Below are 22,300 nucleotides of genomic sequence, written 5' to 3' on the forward strand. Positions count from 1 at the left end.
AATTGTTCCTGGAACTATCATTGAGCCCCAGGATGTCCTGGCTTGTGTTCCTGTGGTCAGTACAGCAGGGATTGTTACAAGAGGAAGAGGGGGAGAAAAGCTGGGCAAAGATAAGACACCACAAGACCTATTAGGGGACCTGTAAGGATTAAATGAAATGATGGCTATAAAGTACTTAGCACAATGTCTTTCAAGTAGTAAGCAATCAATAAATGCTATTAACTCACCTGGCTGTGATGAGTTTAGCAGTTAATCCCTCTTCCTTGATGCACCACTCTTTAATCTTAGCCAAGTTCTGAAAATGGAAAAAGACAAACTGACTCCCATTCAACTAAGAAGGCTATTTATTGAAATAATACAACGTTACAAGGATGTATTTCATATGGCCTAGAAGCTGGGTGTTCATTAAGTGCACGGTGCATGGTTGCTGGGACTAGAGAATCCTCTGCTCAATCAGCCATACATACATCCTGGGCACCCTCCCTGCCAATGATGATATGCTGAGATTCAGAGACTGGTTGGATCTAGGCCAGGCTGCACACACAAACCAGTGGTCTCCTTTAGGTCTTCTGGAACTAAGTCTTTATAGACTTCCACAACAGCTGCGTAGCACTCAACTGGTTACAATTCATGCCATTCTTGCAAACAGTCCACTATGGGGATCCCCAAACAATCAACAGAAAAATGAGTTCCTGATAGGCATCCTAGCCAATCAGTAGAGGAGGTTCCGAGTAGAACTGCCCATTGTCAAACCATGTATCAGACAACACAGGCACGGTCTTGGCATTGTGGTGTATGCTAAGCGTGGAGCATCATAAACAAGGTATTTTTGAATGGTTAAAGTCTTGGAAGGGCAGATCTGCTATAGAGTATCCCATCTTGTTCCACATATGACAAACTCACTGGGCTGGACTTCCCACATTTCAGGCCCCAGGCACATTTTTCCTGCAGAGAATTATGAAGGATGTTTGGGAGCTGCCTCATGTTGTCCAGGATGAGACAAAAATGATGGATCCTGCCACCTGGCATGCAAAGAAGCCAGTAGGAAAGGTTCACCATCAACACCACCCCGTATCACTCCTCCCCAGGATTCATCATTAGGGCAGGAAAATTTGCTTACCTTGGGGGAAACAGAGGCTCTTTCATGAAAGGGGTCAATTTCTACAGTTGCTTCCAAATTTATCTGCACTACTGGTGCCAATGAACGAACAAAGATTCTGGAAATTCCTTTAGAATAGGCCGTGGGAGGCTTTAGGGGATATTAAGGATTAGAGTGGGCTATTGAAGCTTACCTCACACTTTACTGATGGAAAAGCACCACAGAGCCATAAAAGTTAATTTTTTAATGGTGAAAATTTCCTTGGCACACAAAATGACCCACTACATGCTGATTCCCTAAACTGATTTAAAGGCAAATTTTATGGCAATGGATAATTGGATTTATACTTCTCTACAGTAAAATTAATTTGGGGAAATTTTTTCCTCTTAGTTCTGTGTTGTTTTCCCATTGATCAAATCAACACAGGAAGCTTGGGGCAGTGCTTTTTCATGGGAGGATCACGAAAAGCACAGTAGGAAGACTTAATAATTCTATGAAACTGACATACCTTAGCTGAAGTATGATACTTGGGAAAAGGAAAAAAGTCATTAGTAGTTCAACTATTTACAATTTCTGTTAACATTTTGGTTTGTAAGCTTCCATCAAGCTGCTTTAAATAAGTGTGTGACAAATCTGCATATGTCTTGCTGCCTCTTACGCTTTTATGAATTCCCAAAGTATTCAACTCCTGAGTGCTCATTAAATATTTGTGCATCTGATTTATTTTAAAACTTATTTTAAAGCCCTGAATTCCAAAATATCTTTTCAGTGGCAAGACCATGGGGCCAAAGATACAGGAGACCTGCATTTTCCACCCAGCTTTGCCGCTATAAACTGTATCATGCTGTGCAACCACTTCACATCTTTGGTTTTCAGTTTCTTCATCTGTACAATGAAGCGGTTGGACCAGTTGATCTAATTCTTTGAATGGTGAATTCCTGGAGGTGAAACTGGTTTCCATGGTAAATTTAACTTAAGAACTGCAGTTGAATGCAGCTGTCAAGCAATTTAAAAATGAGTTTTGGTCACTACCATGGGAGTTTTATTTATTTTTAAAAAAGGCTGTAAACAGTGAGAGTTACAAATTAAACTGTTGAAAGTTGGTGATCTCCTGCAAACATATATTCAAAAGATTTACAAAGTCCAATATATAGGCATATCATTTCTAACAGGTTATATAAGATGTTTGTAGTTGTTTTTACACACGTCTGTAATCAGATCTGAGAATGTGGCTTTTATTTATTTTTTTCCTGGTTTTTTTTTTTTTTTCTCTTTTTTGGCTGTGCCACATGGCATGCGGGATCTTCGCCGACCAGGGATCGAACCTGTGCCCCCTGAAGTTGGAAGTGTGGAGTCTTAACCACTGGACCACCAGGGAAGTCCCAGAGAATGTGGCTTTTATTAAAAAAAACACTGTCTACTAGCACAGAGCTTTCTCCACACACAATGTGCACACACACACACACAATTCATTACATTCTCAAGCTTTCTCTCCAGTAAGAATCCTCTGATACTGAATAAGAACAATATTTTAGCTAAAGCTTTTGGCGCATTCCCTAATTTCAAGGTTCCTAGAGTTTATTTCGTGTATGAATTCTCTGATGTTTAGTAAGAGCTGAGCTTCGACTGAAGTTTTTCCCACATTCCTTACAAGCATAGGGTTTTTCTCCAGTATGGATTCTCTGATGATCATGCAGATTAGTTTTCTTTCGGAAAGCTCGCCCACATTCATTACATTCATAGGGTTTTTCTCCAGTGTGAGTTCTCTCATGCTGAATGAGGGATGAACTCTGACTGAAGGCTTTACCACAGTCGATACATTCATAGGGTTTCTCTCCAGTGTGGGTTCTCTCATGTTGAGTCAGTGATGAGCGTCGACTGAAGGCTTCTCCACATTCATTACATTCATAGGGTTTTTCTCCAGTATGAATTCTGTGATGCTCTATGAAACTCGTACTCCTTTTGAAAGCTTTCCCACATACATTACACTGATAGGGTTTTTCGCCAGGATGAGAAATAGGTTGTTGACTGAAGGCCTGCTCACAATCATAGGGGTTTTCTCCAGTGTGGATCCTCTGATGGTCAGAGAAGTCTGTAATGTGGCTGAAGTCTTCCCCACAATCATTGCAATGATAGGATTTCACTTCAGTGAGAGTGTTTTCACCTTGAGTAAGAGATGAGCTCTTGAAATCTATGCTGTAGTTATTGCTTTGGTAAGGTTTGCCTCTCTTATGAATCCTCATATGTTTATAAAGGGATGGGCTCTGACCAAAAGCCCTCCCACATATGCTACATTCAAAAGGTTTCTCTCCTGTGTGAGTCCTCTCATGCTGGACAAGGGAAGAACATCGACTAAAGGCTTTCCCACATTCCTTACATTGGAAGGGTTTCTCTCCACTATGTGTGACCTCATGCTGAGTGAGGGATGTGCCATGCCTAAACGACCTACCACACAAATTACATCGATATGGTTTCTCTCCAGTGTGAATTCTCTGGTGTTGAACGAGGGAGGAGCTGCGCTGGAAGGCTTTCCCACAGAGACTACACTGATAGGGTTTCTCTCCAGTATGAGCATTCTCATGCTGACCGAGGGATGAGCTATGCCTGAAGGCCTTCCCACACACATTACATTCAAAGGGTTTCTCCCCAGTGTGAATTCTCTGATGCTCAGTAAGTTGTGTCTTCCAGAGGAAGGTTTTCCCACAGTCAGTACATTCATGGTGTTTCTTTCCAGGATAAATTCCCTGATCTGTACCGTTGGGGAAAGTTCCATCTCCTTTATGAGTTTTCTCATGTTTAGTCAGTGATGACCTATGAATAAAGGCTTTTCTACATTTATTACATTTATAAGGTTTCTTTTTTGCAAGGATATTATTCTGACTGAGTAAGTCTGAATTATGTCCCAAATTGCTCCCAAGTGTATCACATTCATTAGACCTTGGAGGAATGTTCAGTTGTGTAACCAGGTCTGTGTTCAATCTAGAATTTTCAACAAATTTATTTTGCTCACAAGCTTCCTCTGGTGTGATTATTTTCTTCTGGGTGGATGCATCTGGCCCAAAATGTCTCTTCCAGTTTTCCTTGTGCCTCTCTAACTGGCCATTAACATCCCAAGTGTCTTCTAACGTGGCACATGAGGGATCATCTGTGCTAAGGGACACTTCAGATATGCTCTGCTGCAGACGTGAAGATTTGGCTTCAGGCCTGGTCTTCCAGTCTGAAAGAAATCCAAAGTGCAAAAGTCCCCTATTCCCTCCTGTTAAAACAAACTGCTACAATAGGAATGAGGAAGTAAAAGAGATATAAGTTATACATCACTCTGTTTTGAAATTAGTCCTGTAGCTTCAGGAGAAGACCCAAAATGGAGAAAGGAAGAGTGGAGAGAGGTGACAATGCAGACTGCAGATCCAGAGTGAAGAATAAGTCCAGAATGAGGAAGTCCATGTAGGAAGGCTTGTTAGGGAGTAGGGAACAGGTGAGCAAGAGAGACTTAGGCACAGATACAAACGGAATAGGATCATGGTCCGTCTTGCAGAGTCCTATCTGCTATCCATGCCTCCCATCCATTTTACAAACTGCCATGGAATCTATCTTCCTAATACATTCATTTCATAATTTTTTTAAAGTCACCTCTGAGGCTTCAGATCTTCAAACCCTGCAGAGAAAATCTGCAGCCAGTGATCTAACTGAAATGATTCTTTGACATAACTGGAGATCAAGGGCTATACTTCCCATGGAGAAAAAAAAGTAATATTTCAGGAGGCAAATCATCCTTGCCCTTACACACAGAGCTGTGGTTTTAGTCTATTTGAGTTCTGATTCTACATTAATCACCTCTCTTAACCAAAACAATTTATTTTAATCTGCCTAAAAAACTGATCTCTAAACCTCTGTTTAACCTCAGAATACTAATAGCAGAAAATTAATTAATGTCTAGGTTCTAAGAATGGTAACTTTTAAAAACTAAGGGGAGGGAGGTTTCTGGAATGATGGAGATGTTCCATATCAACAGAAGTTTGGGTTGGATGGGAGAATGCACTTGTCAAAATCAAATGGATGGTACATATATAAGAGGTATATATTTCACTGTATATAATATTTTCTAAAAAAAAGAACTATGAACAAATATTGAACTCTAGTCAATGATATACATTTTGAAGCATGTAGGGGTGAAATGTACTCATGTCTGCAACTCACTAGGAAATGCATCAAAGGTAAGACAGATTAATAGATAGATGGACGAAGAGATATGTGATAAAGCAAATATAACATGTTAACAACTATAGCACCATGGTGGTAGGTATATGGTGTTCACTGTATAGTTTTTTCAACTTCTCAAATGTTTGAAAATTTGCATAATAAAATATTAGGAGGGGAAAAAAACCCCCAGTAACTAAGGAGCCCTAACCTCCCAAATTCCTTACCCTGGAACAAGACTCAATTCTAAATTTCTGAGGACAGAGAATGCTTTGTATTCCTTTTAGAATCCTTCTCAGTGGGACATTCAAGAAATGTTTGTTGAAATGAATGAATGAGAAAGTTCTCTCCCAGCAAGATTCCATAACAATCAATCAAGTAATTTTCTGACTGCCTTCTATATTCTCTGCAATACAAATAGAAAATATTTAGAAATATAGTAAATAGACCCTCCAGGAGCTTAAAAACCTAAGAATAAAAACAAGACTCAGCACCGTGATGAAGACTGGCCCCCACTTGCCACAACTAGAGAAAGCCCTCGCATAGAAACGAAGACCCAACACAGCCATAAATTAATTAATTAATTAATTAATTAATTTAAAAAAAACAAAACAAAAACCAAGACTCAATCTTTTGACGACTTAAAAAAAAACCCCATCAGATGGCACATATTAAATCTGAATTTGTGTGGTAGAGATGATATAAATGGTATTTGTGATCAAGGAAGAAACAAATAAATATATTAGCAAATATTAAGTTTTACGGATTAGACAGACCTTGAACTTAAAGAATAGATGGCTTTGGATAGGCACAAAGTATTATCTAATGAGGGAAACTATATGCTACTTACAGAGAACATCGAGAAAAAGTTCAACCTAGGTGGAGCTTTTTTTAGCAGGAATAGAAAGATAATACTGGAAGGGATGATGGGGACCTTTAAATCAAGGGAGTTTCTGCTTCCTATAATGAGGTACAGGGAGTAATAGCAAAGTTCTTTCAGAGGTGGCTGGTTTAGGAAGATAAAGCATTAAAATCCAATATGGTCCATGAAGTGATGAATAGATAAACAAAATGTGATATATCCATACAATAAAATATTACTCAGCAATACAAAGGAATGAAGTTCTAATAGCTACAATATGAATGAACCTTGAAACATTATGCTAAGTGAAAGAAGCCAGTCACAAAGGGCTACATATTATGATTCCATATATAGAAAATATCCAGAATAGGCAAATCCATAGAGATAAAAAGTAGATTAATGGTTGCCAGGAGCTGGGGGGTATGGGGAATGGAAAGTGACTGCTAAAGGGTATAAGATTTCTTCTTGGAGTGTTGAACATGTGCTGCTTAGATAGTGGTGATGGCTGCACAACTCTGTACATATCCAAAACAACCACTGAAATGTACACTTTAAAAGGGTGAATTTTATGGTATGTGAATTATATCTCAATAAAACTATGATTTAAAAAATCCAGTATGGATTACAAAAAGATAAGATTGAGTGAGCAATTTCAACTGGGAATTATAGTAATCTAAGTCTGGGGCTTGGTTTAGGATGTCACCAGTCCAAGTTAAAAGGGAGGAAAACCTAAGATACTTCTCAAAGGAGGAAAATAACTTGGGTTGAAAGAGAAAGACTAGACTGACTATGGTGTCTGGCCTGAGGGACTGGAATCCTGGTAATTTCTAATGGGCAAGAGGAGAAATGGGTAATGGGCAATGTAGCAAAATGTGCTGACTGGGGATGCAAGATGATTAATTTAGATTTTACACCTTTAATAAGAACGTTGTGGGACTTACAAGTGGAGGGGTCCTGTGAGAAGAAAATAAAAGTGACTAGGGTACAAGTAAGGATGATTCTGAGTCTACAGCACACAATAAAGAGCTGCAACTACCAGAAGGCAGGCACCCTTTTATAGTGAGGTAATACAGAAAGAAAGGAGAGGAAGCTGGAAGGCAGGCTCCTTAAGGTAGATTCACTAAGAGGGAAAAGCAAGAAAAGCCAAAGACCCAAAGCCAAGAAGCACTGAATGAGTGGGGAAACCAGGAGAGGATAATACTCCAGGAACTGTGCAGGGAGGAAATGAATCAAATGGACAGGAGTGCAGGATGGAAGGAGGATGGTGTTGCTCGCCAGACAGGCGGTACAGGAGTGCAGTCAGGGAAAGAAGTCTGGAGGGAGGCAGAATCAAGGTTATGGGTATTTCCTACAAGTCTGGGGCATCCGACAGTGAAAGCAGCAAGAAAAAACAAGGAGGAGACATGGAAGTTCAATTAATGTCTGAATGAGTAAGAAAAGAGATCTCTAAATAATGAAGGGGGACTGAGGACACCAGAGGAGAAAATAATCCAGAAGTAGGGATACAGGATAGGGAGAGATGGTATTCTGAGTGTAGGACAAAGGGCTACTTTCAGAAAGGAAAAAGAAGTACCTTTTCTTCCAAGACCTACCAGCAGCAAGACACCCTAATGGAGAAGGGAGACATACAGAGGTGTCATCCAGGAGACGGTCCAACCTCTTCTACAGGTCTAGGCGCTCCCAAGGCAGCAATCTGAAGGTGCTTCCCTCTCCCTCAGCTGTGCCATTGTCCTACATGCTTGATTCTCCCTCATTTACCTGGACAGAAAGGTCTTTGGATTTCTCCCTCTGCTATCCATGGCTCTTCTCCTTGCTCCAATTTGAAGATCACCTCTGGCTTGGAAACTTGATATCCTGCTCATGGGTAAATACACAAGATTTGGTTGTTTGTGCAAGTAGACAAAGAACCCTCTACAAGTCAGTACTAGGCCTTGATCCTCAGGAACTCTGAAGGGAAAAAATGGTGCAACTTGAGGAGTCATGCAATCAAATGGCCTATTTCCAGTCCTGCAAAAGAAAGACCTTTTACCTAAAGAGCAGGCTCAGAAACCCATAAAGCTGGGTCCCAACAAGATGAACAAACTCTAACCCTGTACACTCTGCTCACAGTCACCCAAACTATGAGTCCCACAACCTTAGCAACTGAGAAAGGAAAGACCCACCAATACATAGACAATGAGATGTGGTCCTTACCAAGAGAAACCAAGTGGCTATAGTTCTCCAGCATCACATCCCTGTACAAGCGCCTCTGAGCGGGATCCATGTGGTGCCATTCTTCCTGGGTGAAGTTCACAGCCACATCTTTAAATGTCACTGATTCCTGTAGGAACACATTCCTGCTCAAGTAGGGATCAACCCCACAAATGTTCCCATGGCAAAACTGGGAACCTACTGTAGGGTCTATCACAAATGGTGATCACATGTGTGATATCCTGAGGGGGCAATGTTGGGTTAAATATACTAGTTGTTACACAGTTTTATAGAGAATCTAATATGGCAGGCAGGAAAGTCATGAGGGGCAATGTGCCCCACAATCCTGTAAGCCTACTTAGTTTTCTTCTTGTTCCCTTCAAAGCCAAGCCTTTCCTATACAATCACCAATTCCTCACTGCCCATGTGCTTCCTTTGGTACAAAACCCAAATACAGCAGGGAATAAAAAGTGACAGCCCTCGTTCACCCCCATCACCAATCCCACAAACTCCCTACAAATAACCATTGTTAACAGTTTGGTGTATACACTTAACAGTCCCTTTCCATGTTACACACACACACAGTCTTGTTTTGTGAAATATCATATAAATTGTTCTACATCCTGCTTTTCACATTCAGCTATGTATCTTGGAAGTCTTTCCTTAGTGCTATGTACAATTTCACCCTATTTCTTTGAATTGCTTCATAGTACCCCAGAGTACAGCTGTACCATAACAAACCCATTGCCTAAAACCCATAGCACCCCACTGTACTAAAAACAAGATTCAAACTCCCCCATCACTCACTGGGCTCTGGTCATGCTGACCTTGCCCTGAATATATCAAGTTTGTTCCCACCCTGGGCCTTGGGATCGCGACATGGTTGACAACCAGTCAACCTAAACCATGTTTAGGTCTCAGGTCCAGCATCACCGCCTCAGAAAAGGTGTCTTAGCACCTTCCTCTAATTTACTATGCATCGTATTACCATGCTTAATTTTTCTCCTAAAACAGGTATCGCTCACTGTCCAAATTCCTGCCACCTGAACTCAGGAACCAAATAGATTCAGATGAAAAAGGATGCTTGTACTTCTAATCATTATCTGAGATTTGTTAGCTTTTCTGTCTCCCCAATTACAAGTTCCGTGAGAACAGGGACTTTACCTATCTTATTCACAGCTATATGCCCCCGCCCAGTGCCTAGACTGATGCCCAGCACATAGTGGATGCTTAGAAAAACTTGGTGAATGAATAAATGGACCAGTTCTTATTATTAGATATTTGGATTAGTTCCAGTATTTTGCTATTACAAACATTACTGCAATACATACTCTTTGTGCAAATATATTAGAATTCCTGTAGGCTAGCTAGCTAGAATTGGAATTTCTAGGTCAAAGACTTTTTCATGCTTTACTCCACTCCAATCACTTCTTCCTCACCACCCACTGAAACTGGCTGAGGACCCTCGTGCCTCTGAATAGTCAGTTCTGATGCTCACAGGTTGATTTCTGTCTTGCCTCACCAGGCCTTGTTAAGCCATGGGACACCTGTCACTATGCCCAACTTGAAATATCTCCTTTGGTCCCGGTTAGATTTCTACCTCAAGAAGTACATAATAAAGTATGTAAAGACAGTCAGCATGAAAAGACACTGAAAGCAGAGCCATGAGTTCGCTGGAGCAGTGAGGGAAAGTTACGTGAAGGTTTCTGCCTTATTCCATGCCCTCCTCCCATGTGCTTAGCTATAGCTGAATTGGACTTCTGTTTCCTGGAATATATAATTCTCTCCCCACGCTCCCATCCGTCTTTCCCTTGCTAATTCCATACTTCGGGTGTAGGTTAGCAGATCTTCAGTGAGGTTTTCTGATCCCCCAGTGGAGGGTCAATCCCCATATCATGTGCTTTAAGCCACTCTGCGCATCCACAATTCAAACAGACCTAATAATCTACTTAATGCTTGTTTTCCTAGTTAGATGGTGAGCATCGTGAGAGCAGGGACTCTACTTTTCCTTTTTTTTAAACTCTAGAATACCAACATCTAGCAAGTACCTGACCCAACTCTAAATATCTGTTTCCTGACTGAGTTGAGCCTTGAGATGGCTGAGATCTGAATTTTAGAGAAAAGGAGAGTGGGTGGCCCCATCTCCTACTGAGTGAGGTGCACGACCACATCTGTACACAACAATGGCTCCTCCGTATCACATTTCTGCTCAACACTGCGGCTGTGTCCCCACAAGAACAGAGAAGGGTTGAAACGTGGCAGATTTTTCTGACAGAGGTCAGGGATCTGACTGTGCCAGGTAAGATGATACTAGATGCTAAAAAAAAAGACACTAGATATTTACTAGGTGCCTGGCTTTACCATATGCACCATGGCAGAATAAAAATGCAAAAGAAAAACACTGCAGTCCTTGAATAGGTTTCAGTTTATTTTAAAATGTGTTGTTTATTAGAGCACGATATGAGACAATACATAGTAAAGTGGGTGCTACCAGCGTTCTGGGCAGGGAAAACTGGGTACAGGAGAGAAGCTTCAAGGTAGGCTATGCACTGGGCCTTAAGAGGTAAGTACCATTAGGATGGGAGAAAAAAGAGTGGGAATCCAGTCCAGGGACTGAGAAGTTAGAGAAGGGAGGCTGGAATTGGGATGCACATGGCTAGCAGAGAAAAGGTTTAGACCAAGGCAGACATTTTAAGTTAGGCTGTGAGAAGTAACACCTTTCCACTCCTACTCTGTCCTCTAAACTTACAGCCCCTTTGGTTTAGAAACACACAGTTGGCAGCCAACCTGGATTCCTTTGCTTCGCTGGTTCCCCGTATTAAACACATGGCCTCCTGACTTCATTCTGCTTCCCCAAATAGGTTGAACTAATGTTAAAGAATGTGCTGACCAGTAAACAAATGTCTAGTCCAGGCCACTCATTTCTTGCCCTGGCAGGACAACTAACTTCTGTTCTACTACTCACGGTCCCACCAACTCTTTCCTGTGTACTATCAGAGTCACTTCTCTAAAACAAATTTGATCATGCATACACACCTTTAATTTCTTCCCACTTTTCCGTATTCTTACTGCCTTCACCCTAGTCCATGCCACCATCTCCTCTTACCTGGACCACTGCTACTATCTCCTACCTTGTCTCTCCTTTTCCACTCATGCCCCACCCCTCCCAAGTCTGTTTTCCATATAACTACTAGACTCATCTTGTTAAAACCTTTCAGAGCAAGTCATTCCTTTGCTTAAAAGCCTCCAATGGAATCCCAATTCATCCCAAGTAAAAGCCAAGGTCTCTATAGTAGCTACACAGCCCTTCACAATCTGGCCCCCCACTATCTCCCTGACTTCATCTTGAACCTCATCCCTAACCTACTGCTCTCTTACCTTTACTCACCCTGCCCTCCTTACAACTCCTGGAACGTACCACACATGCTTCTGCCTTGAGGTCTTCGCTCTGCCTGTTCCTTGACTTGGAAGCCTCTTCCTGCAGATATGCATGTGGCTCCCCACTCACTTCCTTCCGCTTTTTGTTCATATGTCACCTCACCAGAGCCAACGTCCCTGACCACGCTATATAAAACAGCGCCCCCCCCCAACCTTGCACTGTCACTCTCTGTTCTTTTCCTTTTTCATAGTCCTTACACCTGACGTGTCATATTTTATTTGTTTACAGTCTGCATCCCACAGCAGAATGTAAATTCCAGGAGAGTAGGAATATTACCTATTTTCTTTATGGCTGAATCTCCATTGGCTACAAGAGGCTGGGCACACAGTGGGTGCTCCATAAATATTTAATAAATTTTCCTTGAGATCAAAAACTAGACTCCTTAGTGTGAGCTTCTGAGCTCTTCCAACCTAGTCCTCACCTTACTTCTGCAGCCTCAGCTCTGGCTTCTCTTCCCCTTGTACACCATGCGTCAGAGTGCAGAACACTTACACCTCCTTGAAAAAAAAAGATCTCTCTCTTCTGCAAGTGCTGCTTCAAAATGTTTGGCCTTCCCTCCTCTGCCTGCTAACACTCACTCTCCCACCAAGACTCAGTCAAGTTCTCTCCTCAGGGGCTCCATTTCTACCTCCAGGTCTAGGCTAACCCCCGCCCCCCAGCTCCCCTCCCTAGGCCTCTCTTCAGCACAGCTCATAAGACACTACCTTATGGCGACTGTTACCTATTGTTCACTGTGCTTCTAGAGGGTCAAGACCTTGTCTCAGGCGCCTTCGAATCTCCAGAGGCCAGAACCATTTTGGTATATAACGGACAGTCAGTGGTCTGCAAGATTAAATAGGTAAAATGTACTCTGAGATCCTTGGTGTGAGTTAGCCACTCTGAATCAAAGCAACTTTAGGGCATTCCCAATGCAGGTCACACCTCAGAATGTAATAAAATGATCCAGTGATGTCTTGTAAACACTGTTTACCCTTCTTCCAGGTTTAACTTGACCTCATAATCAACACCTTTTAAAAATTAACAAGAAGTATTAAATGTTCCCCTTCCTCATGCTGACATAAAGAGGACCTTGGCCAAATGACGGAGCCCAAAGCAAAGAACTGGAAACAGCACATACTAAGTTAAGAAGTTAAGTGTGTAATATCCTTGGGCAAATCACAGACCTCCTGGAGATCCAATTTTCTCATCTATAACATGGATTCCCTGAACTGAAGAAATAAGAGCTTTAAGAGCAGAAGGGTGAAAGGGTACATCCAGAAAGGACATGTCCAACAATAAAAAGTCACGCTCCTGGGGCTTTCCTGGTGGCGCAGCGGTTGAGAGTCCGCCTGCCAGTGCGGGGGACGCGGGTTCGAGCCCTGGTCCCGGAGGATCCCACATGCCGCGGAGCAACTGGGCCCGTGAGCCACAGTTACTGAGCCTGCGCGTCTGGAGCCTGTGCTCCGCAACAAGAGAGGCCGCGATAGTGAGAGGCCCGCGCACTGCGATGAAGAGTGGCCCCCACTTGCCACAACTGGAGAAAGCCCCCACACAGGAACTAAGACCCAACACAGCCATAAATAAATAAATAAATAATTAAAAAAAAAAAAAAAAAAAAGACACGCTCCTCCAACTCCAGCATATACCATCCCTGCAGGAGAAATCCCCTAAAACTATAACTCAGGAAACTTTGTAGTTTTGCAACTTGGCAAAGCTCAAAACCAGAGCCTGGCAGCTAATGAGTAAAAATAATCTAGTATTTATATCACATATTTTTAAATACTGTATTTATACTACACATAACATTTTTATTTATTATATTTAATATAACTATTAAATATAACATTTAATTTTTATATTACATACAATTATAGTAATATAAAAACTACCCCCCTCTAAGACCAAGTTACTTTAACCAATTAGAATACATTAAATTTACTGGGATACAGTGTGGCATTTTCACTCAAGTACTCGGTGCTCTATGATACTGGACAATAACAGTTTGGTAAGCTGAGAGTTAACAGCGTCCCTAACAAGTGCGAACAGAGAGAAGTAACATGATTACTGTCAGCCTTCACACACATACACAGATGCCCTACTGAGGCTAATGGCATCATCATCTACAGTATCCCAACTGGAAACCTGGACCTTACCCTTGACTCTTCATTTTTCCTTTATGCCCTAGAATTACCAACAGCCTCAAAAATGTCTCCTACATTCAGTCCCTTCCCTTCATCTTTCAAACCCAGCTCAAATCCTCCCTTGCCAACAATGGGCAATGGCCTAATGGTCTAGATCTATGCTGTCTAATATGGTAGCAACTTGCCACATGTGAATACTGAGCACTAGTAATGTGGCTAGTCCAAATTAGGACATGCAGTTAAGTGTAAAACACTGGATTTCAAAGACTTAGTACCAAAAAATATATAAAACATCTCATTAAGTACCAAAAAATATATAAAACATCTCATTAATAATTTTAAAATATTTATTCATGTAGAAATGATAAGATTTTGGCTATATGGGATTAGATAGTATGCATTACTAAAATTAACTTCCCCTGTTTCTTTCTACATTGTGGCTACTAGAAAATTTAAAATTATCCATGTAGCTTATGTTTGTTTTGGACGACACTGTTCTAGGTTGTTCTAGATCTCCACCTCAGGCCATTCTCTCTAGGTGACAGAATCATCTTTTTCTTAAATTCTGCCTGCTGCCACACACCCCATGCTTCCGACAGTGGACTCTCTGCCCTGATTACATCATTCTCTTCCATGTTTCCTTGCCTTTGTACATCCTATTCTGACCATCATGTACTTTCTTCCCTCAGCTCTACAGGATAAATTCCAAGTCATCCTTCTAGAACCAGTTCAATGGTCCCTTCCCTTCTGAAGCTTTTCCAGATCCCTGCCACCTTTAGTATTTGGTCCACATCTCAATTTCAGAACTATAGCTATATTTTCATGTTTTTCTCCCTCAACAATTTCTCAAACTCCTTTTCATTTCAGTATTTCCAAAACTAAGCATGTTGGAACTTTCCAGAATCACAGGGGCAATTTGGAAAAATTGACCATGCATGAAAGGCCCTACCAGGCAACATTTTAAAGCTCCTTACATGATTCATTATAAAAAAGCAACAATTAACATGTATTGAGCATTCACTGCAGGCCACGCACCCCCTCACTAAATTTTCTCACTGAAGCCTTACTGCCACTCCACAGGAAGCAGGTACCTTCTTCTGACTGGTTCTGAAGCGTGACCCTGGTTAAGAATACCAGCCGGCACAGAGCAGGCATTCTAAAAATGTCTGCTGAGTGAATGAATAGAGTCTGGGTAATTCTTACCAAAGGAAAACGAGGAGTCATTTTGAGGATTAAAAAAACATTACAGATTAGTGAATTCTATTCTTGGATTATAAATAGCAGAGGCAAATGGCAAAACGATGGCATTAACAGCCAAATCTAAAAGCTGGCTTCTCTTAAATACTGGCTGAACAAAAAAACCTCTGACAAATATACTAAAAGAAAAAATAAAAAAATAAATCAATTGAAAAATAAGGAGAAGGGGCTTCCCTGGTGGCGCAGTGGTTAAAAATCTGCCTGCCAACGCAGGGGACACGGGTTCAAGCCCTGGTCCGGGAAGATCCCACATGCCGCGGAGCAACTAAGCCCGTGCGCCACAACTACTGAGCCTGCGCTCTAGAGCCCGTGAGCCACAACTACTGAGCCCGCGTGCCTAGAGCCCGTGCTCTGCAACAAGAGAAGCCACCACAATGAGAAGCTCGCACACCACAACGAAGAGTAGCCCCCGCTCTCCACAACTAGAGAAAGCCCGTGCGCAGCAATGAAGACCCAACGCAGCCATAAATTAATTAATTAATTAATTAAAAAAAAAATAAGGGAAGGGACTTCCCTGGTGGCACAGTGGTTAAGAATCCGCCTGCCAATGCAGGGGACATGGGTTCAATTCCTGGTCTGGGAAGATCCCACATGCCGCAGAGCAACTAAGCTCGTGCGCCACAACTACTGAAGCCTGTGCACCTAGAGACTGTGCTCCACAACAAGAAAAGCCACCACAATGAGAAGCCCGTGCAACACAACGAAGAGTTACCCCCGCTCGCCACAACTAGAGAAAGCCCGTGCACAGCAACGAAGACCCAACACAGCCAAAAATAAATAATAAATTAATTTTTAAAAATAATAATAAAAAATAAAATAAAAATAAAAATAAGGGGATAAACCAGTAAAATACCAGCAGTGTGTTAAGAAATGTGAAAGATCTTAGTGAAGTGGATAATTTTTAAATCCTAAATCACCAATGTTGACACAAAAAAGGAGAGAAAATAATTGAGGAAGAAACAGAGAAAACTGTTCCCAAGTCATTCTCTTTATAAAAATCCTGGATCTAAATGTTTTATAGGTAAATTCTTTCAAAAGACAGAAAAAGATGAAAAGCAATCTGAATGTTTCTACAAATTAAGGATGAGCAAGCCACCAAAACCTGCCAAAGATCTCTCTCTCGTAAAAAAAAATTTTTTTAAATTATCTATTGTAACCGATGTGATTTTATCCCAGTATTATTTGTAATAGCAGAAACTTTATAAGCAACCTAAATGTCCTCTGAGAAATGGTTAAATTTTAGTATATCATACAAAGCAGTATAATACAGCCATAAAAGTGATTTAAAAAAACAAAAGAAAAATCCTCATAAAAATTAGATGAAATTTAAAATGTTGTAATTGAGGGGACTTCCCTGGTGGTCCAGAGGTTAAGAATTTGCCTTCCAATGCAGGGGACCCGCGTTCAATCCCTGTTTGGGGAACTAAGATCCCACATGCCATGGGGCAAATAAGCCCGCATGCCACAACTACTGAGCCCACGTGCCACAACTACTGAAGCCCGCGCTCTAGAGCCCGCGAGCCACAACTGCTGAGCCCGCATGCCACAACTTCTGAAGCCCATGTGCCTGGAGCCCATGCTCCACAACAGGAGAAGCCACTGCAAGGAGAAGGCCACCCACAGCAACAAAGGGTGGCCCCCGCTCGCTGCAACTAGAGAAGGCCCGCGCGCAGCAACAAAGACCCAACACAGCCAAAATAACGGGAAAAATTACATTTTTGCTATGTGAGAAGCAGAAAATGCAGAAAGTATAAAATCACTGCCTGGGGTTAAGTGGTTATTAATGTTTGCTCATGTGACACCCACTTACTGTGTGCGTACTTTGGAGCAAAGGATGAAAGGAGTCAGGTGGCCCTTCTCTAGAAAAGCAGAAAGCCCAGTACGAGATGGATGGGTAAGCACACCACTCCATGTGACATTAGACACTACTATGACAAGTGTACATAGGTGTTACAGGAATGCACAAGAGAGGCACTTGACCTTACCCAGGGGAAGGAGGGTCTGAGCTGAAGCTTAAAGACCAGCACCAGTCAGCTCAGGAAGAGGTTAAGAAAGGGGAACCTCGGTATGGAGGGAGCTTGAATATCCCTGGCCACAAACTGACCTGGTTCAGCAAGTGGCTTGGTTTCCCTGGAGCATCTCGTCTGAGTTTGTGACCTGATCCAGCTTTTGCTGGGTCTGTTCAATCCTGATGACTGAACCACAGAGCTCTCTTGGGATCTGAAGTCAATAGAGACCAGGGCCTGGTCCCTCTGCAGTTCCTCCCCTTCAAGATAGAACACCAAGAAACCTGGTCTCCATAAGCAGCTTTTTCTTATAAAACTTCCCCCATTCTTACTTTTCTGGTGGCTTCAACTTTAAGAATGGTTAAAAAAAAAAAAAAAAAAAAAAGAATGGTAAACACCTTTTCAAAATCCTAACTAAAAACATAGTACACATATAACGGAAAAAAGAATGCATAGTGTTTACACAGCTATAGTTACTAACAATCCATAGAGCCCAAGGATTTTGGGGGTATTCCGCCCGGCCCATCTCTGCTCCCATTCCCCTCCCACTGTGGGACCACTTTAGTTATTTGTTAGCTAAGCCCTGGAAGAAGGTCTCAACCACAGGAGTCCCAACTTTCAAACACTTGCTCCTGCACATCATTCACAGACATCTTTAAAACTAAGAACAGTTAGTTCCCTGCTCAAAAACATTGGCTCAAGCTACAATAGCCTCCTTGCAGCTCCTTGAACACACCAGACACACATCCCACTGTTCCCTCTACCCAGAACACTCTCCCCCAGACCTGAATGTTGTTAACTCCCACACTTCCTTCAAGTCTGCTCAGATGGTAACATCTCAATAAGGATAAGGCTTACCCTGACCACCCTATTTAAATTGCACTCCTTGGACTTCCCTCGTGGCCCAGTGGTTAAGAATCCGCCTGCCAATGCAGGGGACATGGGTTCGATCCCTGGTCCAGGAAGATCCCACATGCTGCGGAGCAACAAAGCCCGTGCGCCACAACCACTGAGCCCGTGTGCTGCAACTACTGAAGCCCACGCACCGTAGAGCCCACGCGCCGCAACTACGAAAGCCCGCGTGCCTAGAGCCCATGCTCCACAACAAGAGAAGCCACCGCAATGAGAAGCCTGTGCACCGCAACAAAGGGTAACCCCCGCTCACCACAACTACAGAAAGCCCACACGCAGCCACGAAGACCCAATGCAGCCAATATAAATGAATGAATGAATAAATAAATAAATAAATAGCACTCCTACCACAAGCCCCCAGTTCCCTACTCAATTCCCCTCATCCTTCTCTACCTTTTATCTTTTTTCTAGGGTACTGATGCCTTCTAGGATATCATACAATTTCCTTACTTAATTTTTTGCCTCCTTCTAAGATGTAAGCTCCGGACTTCCCTGGTGGTGCAGTGGTTAAGAATCCACCTGCCAATGCAGGGGACATGGGTTCGAGCCCTGGTCCGGGAAGATCCCACATACTGCAGAGCACCTAAGCCCGTGCGCCACAACTACTGAGCCTGCGCTCTAGAGCCCACGAGCCACACCTACTGAGCCCGCGAGCCTAGAGCCCCTGCTCGGCAACAAGAGAAGCCACCGCAATGAGAAACGTGCACACCACAACGAAGAGTAACCCCCGCTCGCCACAACTAGAGAAAGCCTGTGCGCAGCAATGAAGACTCAACACAGCCAAAAATAAATAAATTAAATAAATTAAAAAAAAAAAAAAAGATGTAAGCTCCATGAGAACAAAGACCATTATAAATTTTGTCCACTAATGTATACCAACCACCTAGAAAAGTGTCTTAACACATCATAGGGGTTCAATGACTATCTGCTGAATGAATGTATGAATGAATGAATGGATTACCAAGGCCAAAGAGAAAAAAGTCCAAACGCCCTTGTATTCTCGTCTATGCAGTGCCTGCAGCCCACACCCACTGTCACACAGGACAATGGTTTCGGATATAGGCCCCTCATCCTCTTGCCTCCCAACCCCTGCCCCAGAGTCAATCAGCTCTACCCCCACCCCCTTCATTTTCACCTGCTTAGACCCTGCCCCTATTCAAAGGTGAAATCTCCACTGACTCTTCCCACAGGCAGAATTTCCTCTCCCTTCTGCACTCACAGCAGTCCCTGGATCTCTGCAGCAACACCTGACACCACCTTTCTGGTGCTATACTTCTGCATGGGGCTGTCCTCCCCCACTAAATTAACTTCCTGGATAAGTAGTCACATGACTCAACTACTCATCTTTTGCATTCCTCTGAGGGCCAGGCTCTGAGAAGGGGAACCACTGACAAAGGGAAATTTCTGCCTGAAAAGCCCCATTTGTAGGGCCAGTGTTCTGTTCTGTCCTGTCCTCCGTCCCCAGTCATCATCTGCAGCCTGAGTTAGGTAACCCAAGTGAACACTGTCAGGCCATTCCATGAGAATATAACTGAGTGCTTTAGGGAACACAGCTTTAAAAGTGAAGTTTAAAGAGGTCCCTAGGGCTTCCCTGGTGGCGCAGTGGTTGAGAATCTGCCTGCTAATGTAGGGGACACGGGTTCGAGCCCTGGTCTGGGAAGATCCCACATGCCGCGAAGCAACTAGGCCCGTGAGCCACAACTACTGAGCCTGCGCGTCTGGAGCCTGTGCTCCGCAACAAGAGAGGCCACGATAGTGAAAGACCCGCGCACCGCGATGAAGAGTGGCCCCCGCTTGCCACAACTAGAGAAAGCCCTTGCACAGAAACGAAGACCCAACACAGCCAAAAATAAATAACAAATAAATAAATTTATAAAAAAAAAAAAGAGGTCCCTAAAGTTTACTGCTCAGAACACAGATTCATTTTCACCATCAAAAGGCAACTTCCACCCCCACCATGCGGAAATGATCAACACCCCCATGAGGTGTTACGTGAGTTAAGTCATCTGAATTCTCACAACCTACTGAGGAAACACTTTATACGGAAAGGTGCTGATGACAGTGATTTGCTCTGGCTCTCCTCAAACAAAATAACTGTTTTGTTCTAGTACTGTTACTTGTCTTACTCCTCAAAGCTCACCCCTGTAAAACAAAAACATGTAACAAGAAATAAAAAAATATAAAGACATTATATGCTGTGTTTAATTTACTGTGAACTGCTTTTAAAGAACACTGGTATTTTCACCTGATTTGTCTCACACCCTAGCAACTAGAATCTGTGATTTTTCCTTAATTGTAAAGAGAGTGTGGATTAAAATACCATCTGAACTTTGTTATATTTTCACTGATAAGAGTCTGTAAATCAATAGGTAAGCTCAGAGTTGTGATGCTTCTAGAAAATGCCTCCTGTCTCACAAGAATAAATGGGTTCACAAATCGGCGTTATGTTAATTAAGTTGAAGGCGGGACATCTGGGGATGTGCATTATTATACCTCTGTTAAAGCAGAAAAAAACATGTAAAGCTACGGGACACGTCCTCCCTTCCTCCTTGCCCGGGAAGAGCCCACCTCCAGCCTCTTCCTAGGTAAGTCCAGACCAGGCTTTTTTGGTCCCTTAAGATCTCTCTATGGCCCCTGGGTCAGAAACTAGGGCTCCTCTCTCCTTCACTCACAGTCACTTTCCCCTCTACATTTTCTATTCTGTCACCCGACCCTCTAGATTCCTAATGGACAGAGTTCAAGGAATTGGCTTGGCCCTCAGGATTCTCAACACTGACACTTCTAATACATCCACTCTTAACTCCTCCCACAAGACCACCCCGCCCTAGTCCCCCTCCTCCCCACAGTGCAGCCCTCCTTTGGGGAAGCCCTTTCCCCCCAGCTCTGGACACCTTGGTTTTGCAAGGCTAGGAGGCTCCGAGGGGGCAAACAAGCCGGAAAGGGGAGTCGCTCAAGCGGAGAACAATGACTACTCCAAATACGCCCCCGGGTAGGAACGGGCTGCTCACCTGGGGCCTGGCCGTCGGAGGCCTCGGGGCCATTCCTGCGTCGCCGGGCCCGGCTCCTATACAGGGTCTGGGGAGAGAGGAGAGGGCCCACTCAGCCAGCTGTAACTGCCAACCGCACCGCACCCTGCCAGGCCCGGCCCGCCTCCGCCCCGCAGCCACTTCTCCAGGGGAGAGAGGTGGGGAGGTGCGCGGGCCCTGCCTGGGCCTGCCTCCCCCAAACCAAACGCTCGCCGCCTCCTGGACACCCTCCTCCGGCCACGCCCAGTCCCATCCGCAGGATGGTGGGCGCGGCCGAACGCACGCGCGCAAAGCCCGTGGGAGGTGCCGCCCCAACCCGCGCACTCGGAATCACCGCCTCTCGGGGACTCCGGATTTCGAGACCTCAGGCCCACCCAGGGCTCGGGCCGGCTCCTCCAGCCCCCGGGGCAGGTTCAGTCCTCTACAACTCTAAAGTCCGAGGGGCGGCCTTCGCCGCACCGGGGCCGGACAATGGCCGCAGGGGCGGGGTAGAGCCGGAAGTGCGCCTGCGCATGCGGAGCCTTTCTCCCGCAACCGCCGGGCCGCGGCGGGCGCGCGACTACACTTCCCAGTGGCCACCGCGCATGGGTCCCATGGAGGCTTCCTGGTCGGACGCTTCGCTTTCCGAGGCGCCCGGGTGGGGACAGCTATCGGGGCCCAATGGGTCGGAGGGTGGGGCTTGAGTACTCCTGCTTCCGCTTATTCCAGTAACAGTCACTGAGCGTCTTCTCTGTGCCAGGAGCGTGTTGCTAGGGGCGGGATACTGCGGTAGATCGGGCAGGAAAGATCCTGCTTTCTGGGAGCGAGTATGCACTCCTGTGGACGAGGCCGACAAAAAAACCCCGTAAGCATATCAACAAGATAATTTCACGTACTGACTTCAGCTGTAGGAATAAGACAGTGAAGGGAGTGGGGCAACGTTGCCTCTTCTATGCCGTCTTCACAAAGGTTTGGACACTGACTCCCCAGACCACATATATAGAATATTACGGCTAAGATACTTGATGAAATAGTTGATACTACAGAAAGAAAAAAACAAAAAACCTTCAGATGAATCCGTAGCCTCCCGAACAGTATTCAAAAGCAAACTGTGCCACTGCCATGTTATTTCATTACTTGGTATCCCATTGATCAGGATTTTGTACTTGGGGAAATAAATAAATGATGGAAAATTTCAACACAAAGAATTAAA

At 43.7% G+C, this 22,300-nt stretch overlaps 1 protein-coding gene across 5 annotated transcripts; it reads right to left on the minus strand.

Annotated features, from left to right (window-relative positions):
• Positions 1–326: 326 nt before the first annotated feature.
• Positions 327–21,597, minus strand: ZFP90 (ZFP90 zinc finger protein). Of its 5 annotated transcripts, none has more exons than XM_028162825.2 (5): positions 21,472–21,597; positions 21,091–21,157; positions 8,352–8,478; positions 7,917–8,012; positions 327–4,316 (listed from the first exon to the last, which is right to left on the minus strand). In XM_028162825.2, exons 2-5 carry the CDS (start codon positions 21,121–21,123, stop codon positions 2,671–2,673), a joined length of 1,902 nt encoding a protein of 633 aa, XP_028018626.2. In that variant the 5' UTR covers positions 21,124–21,157; positions 21,472–21,597; the 3' UTR covers positions 327–2,670. The 5 variants fall into 5 exon arrangements, with proteins under 5 accessions (XP_028018626.2, XP_028018624.2, XP_028018625.2 ...); XM_028162823.2 differs by having other exon boundaries at positions 21,443–21,589; XM_028162824.2 differs by having other exon boundaries at positions 21,433–21,585.
• Between the last annotated feature and the right edge of the window lie 703 nt (positions 21,598–22,300).

This window comes from Balaenoptera acutorostrata, chromosome 19 (assembly GCF_949987535.1).
Source record: "Balaenoptera acutorostrata chromosome 19, mBalAcu1.1, whole genome shotgun sequence".
NCBI lineage: Eukaryota > Metazoa > Chordata > Mammalia > Artiodactyla > Balaenopteridae > Balaenoptera > Balaenoptera acutorostrata.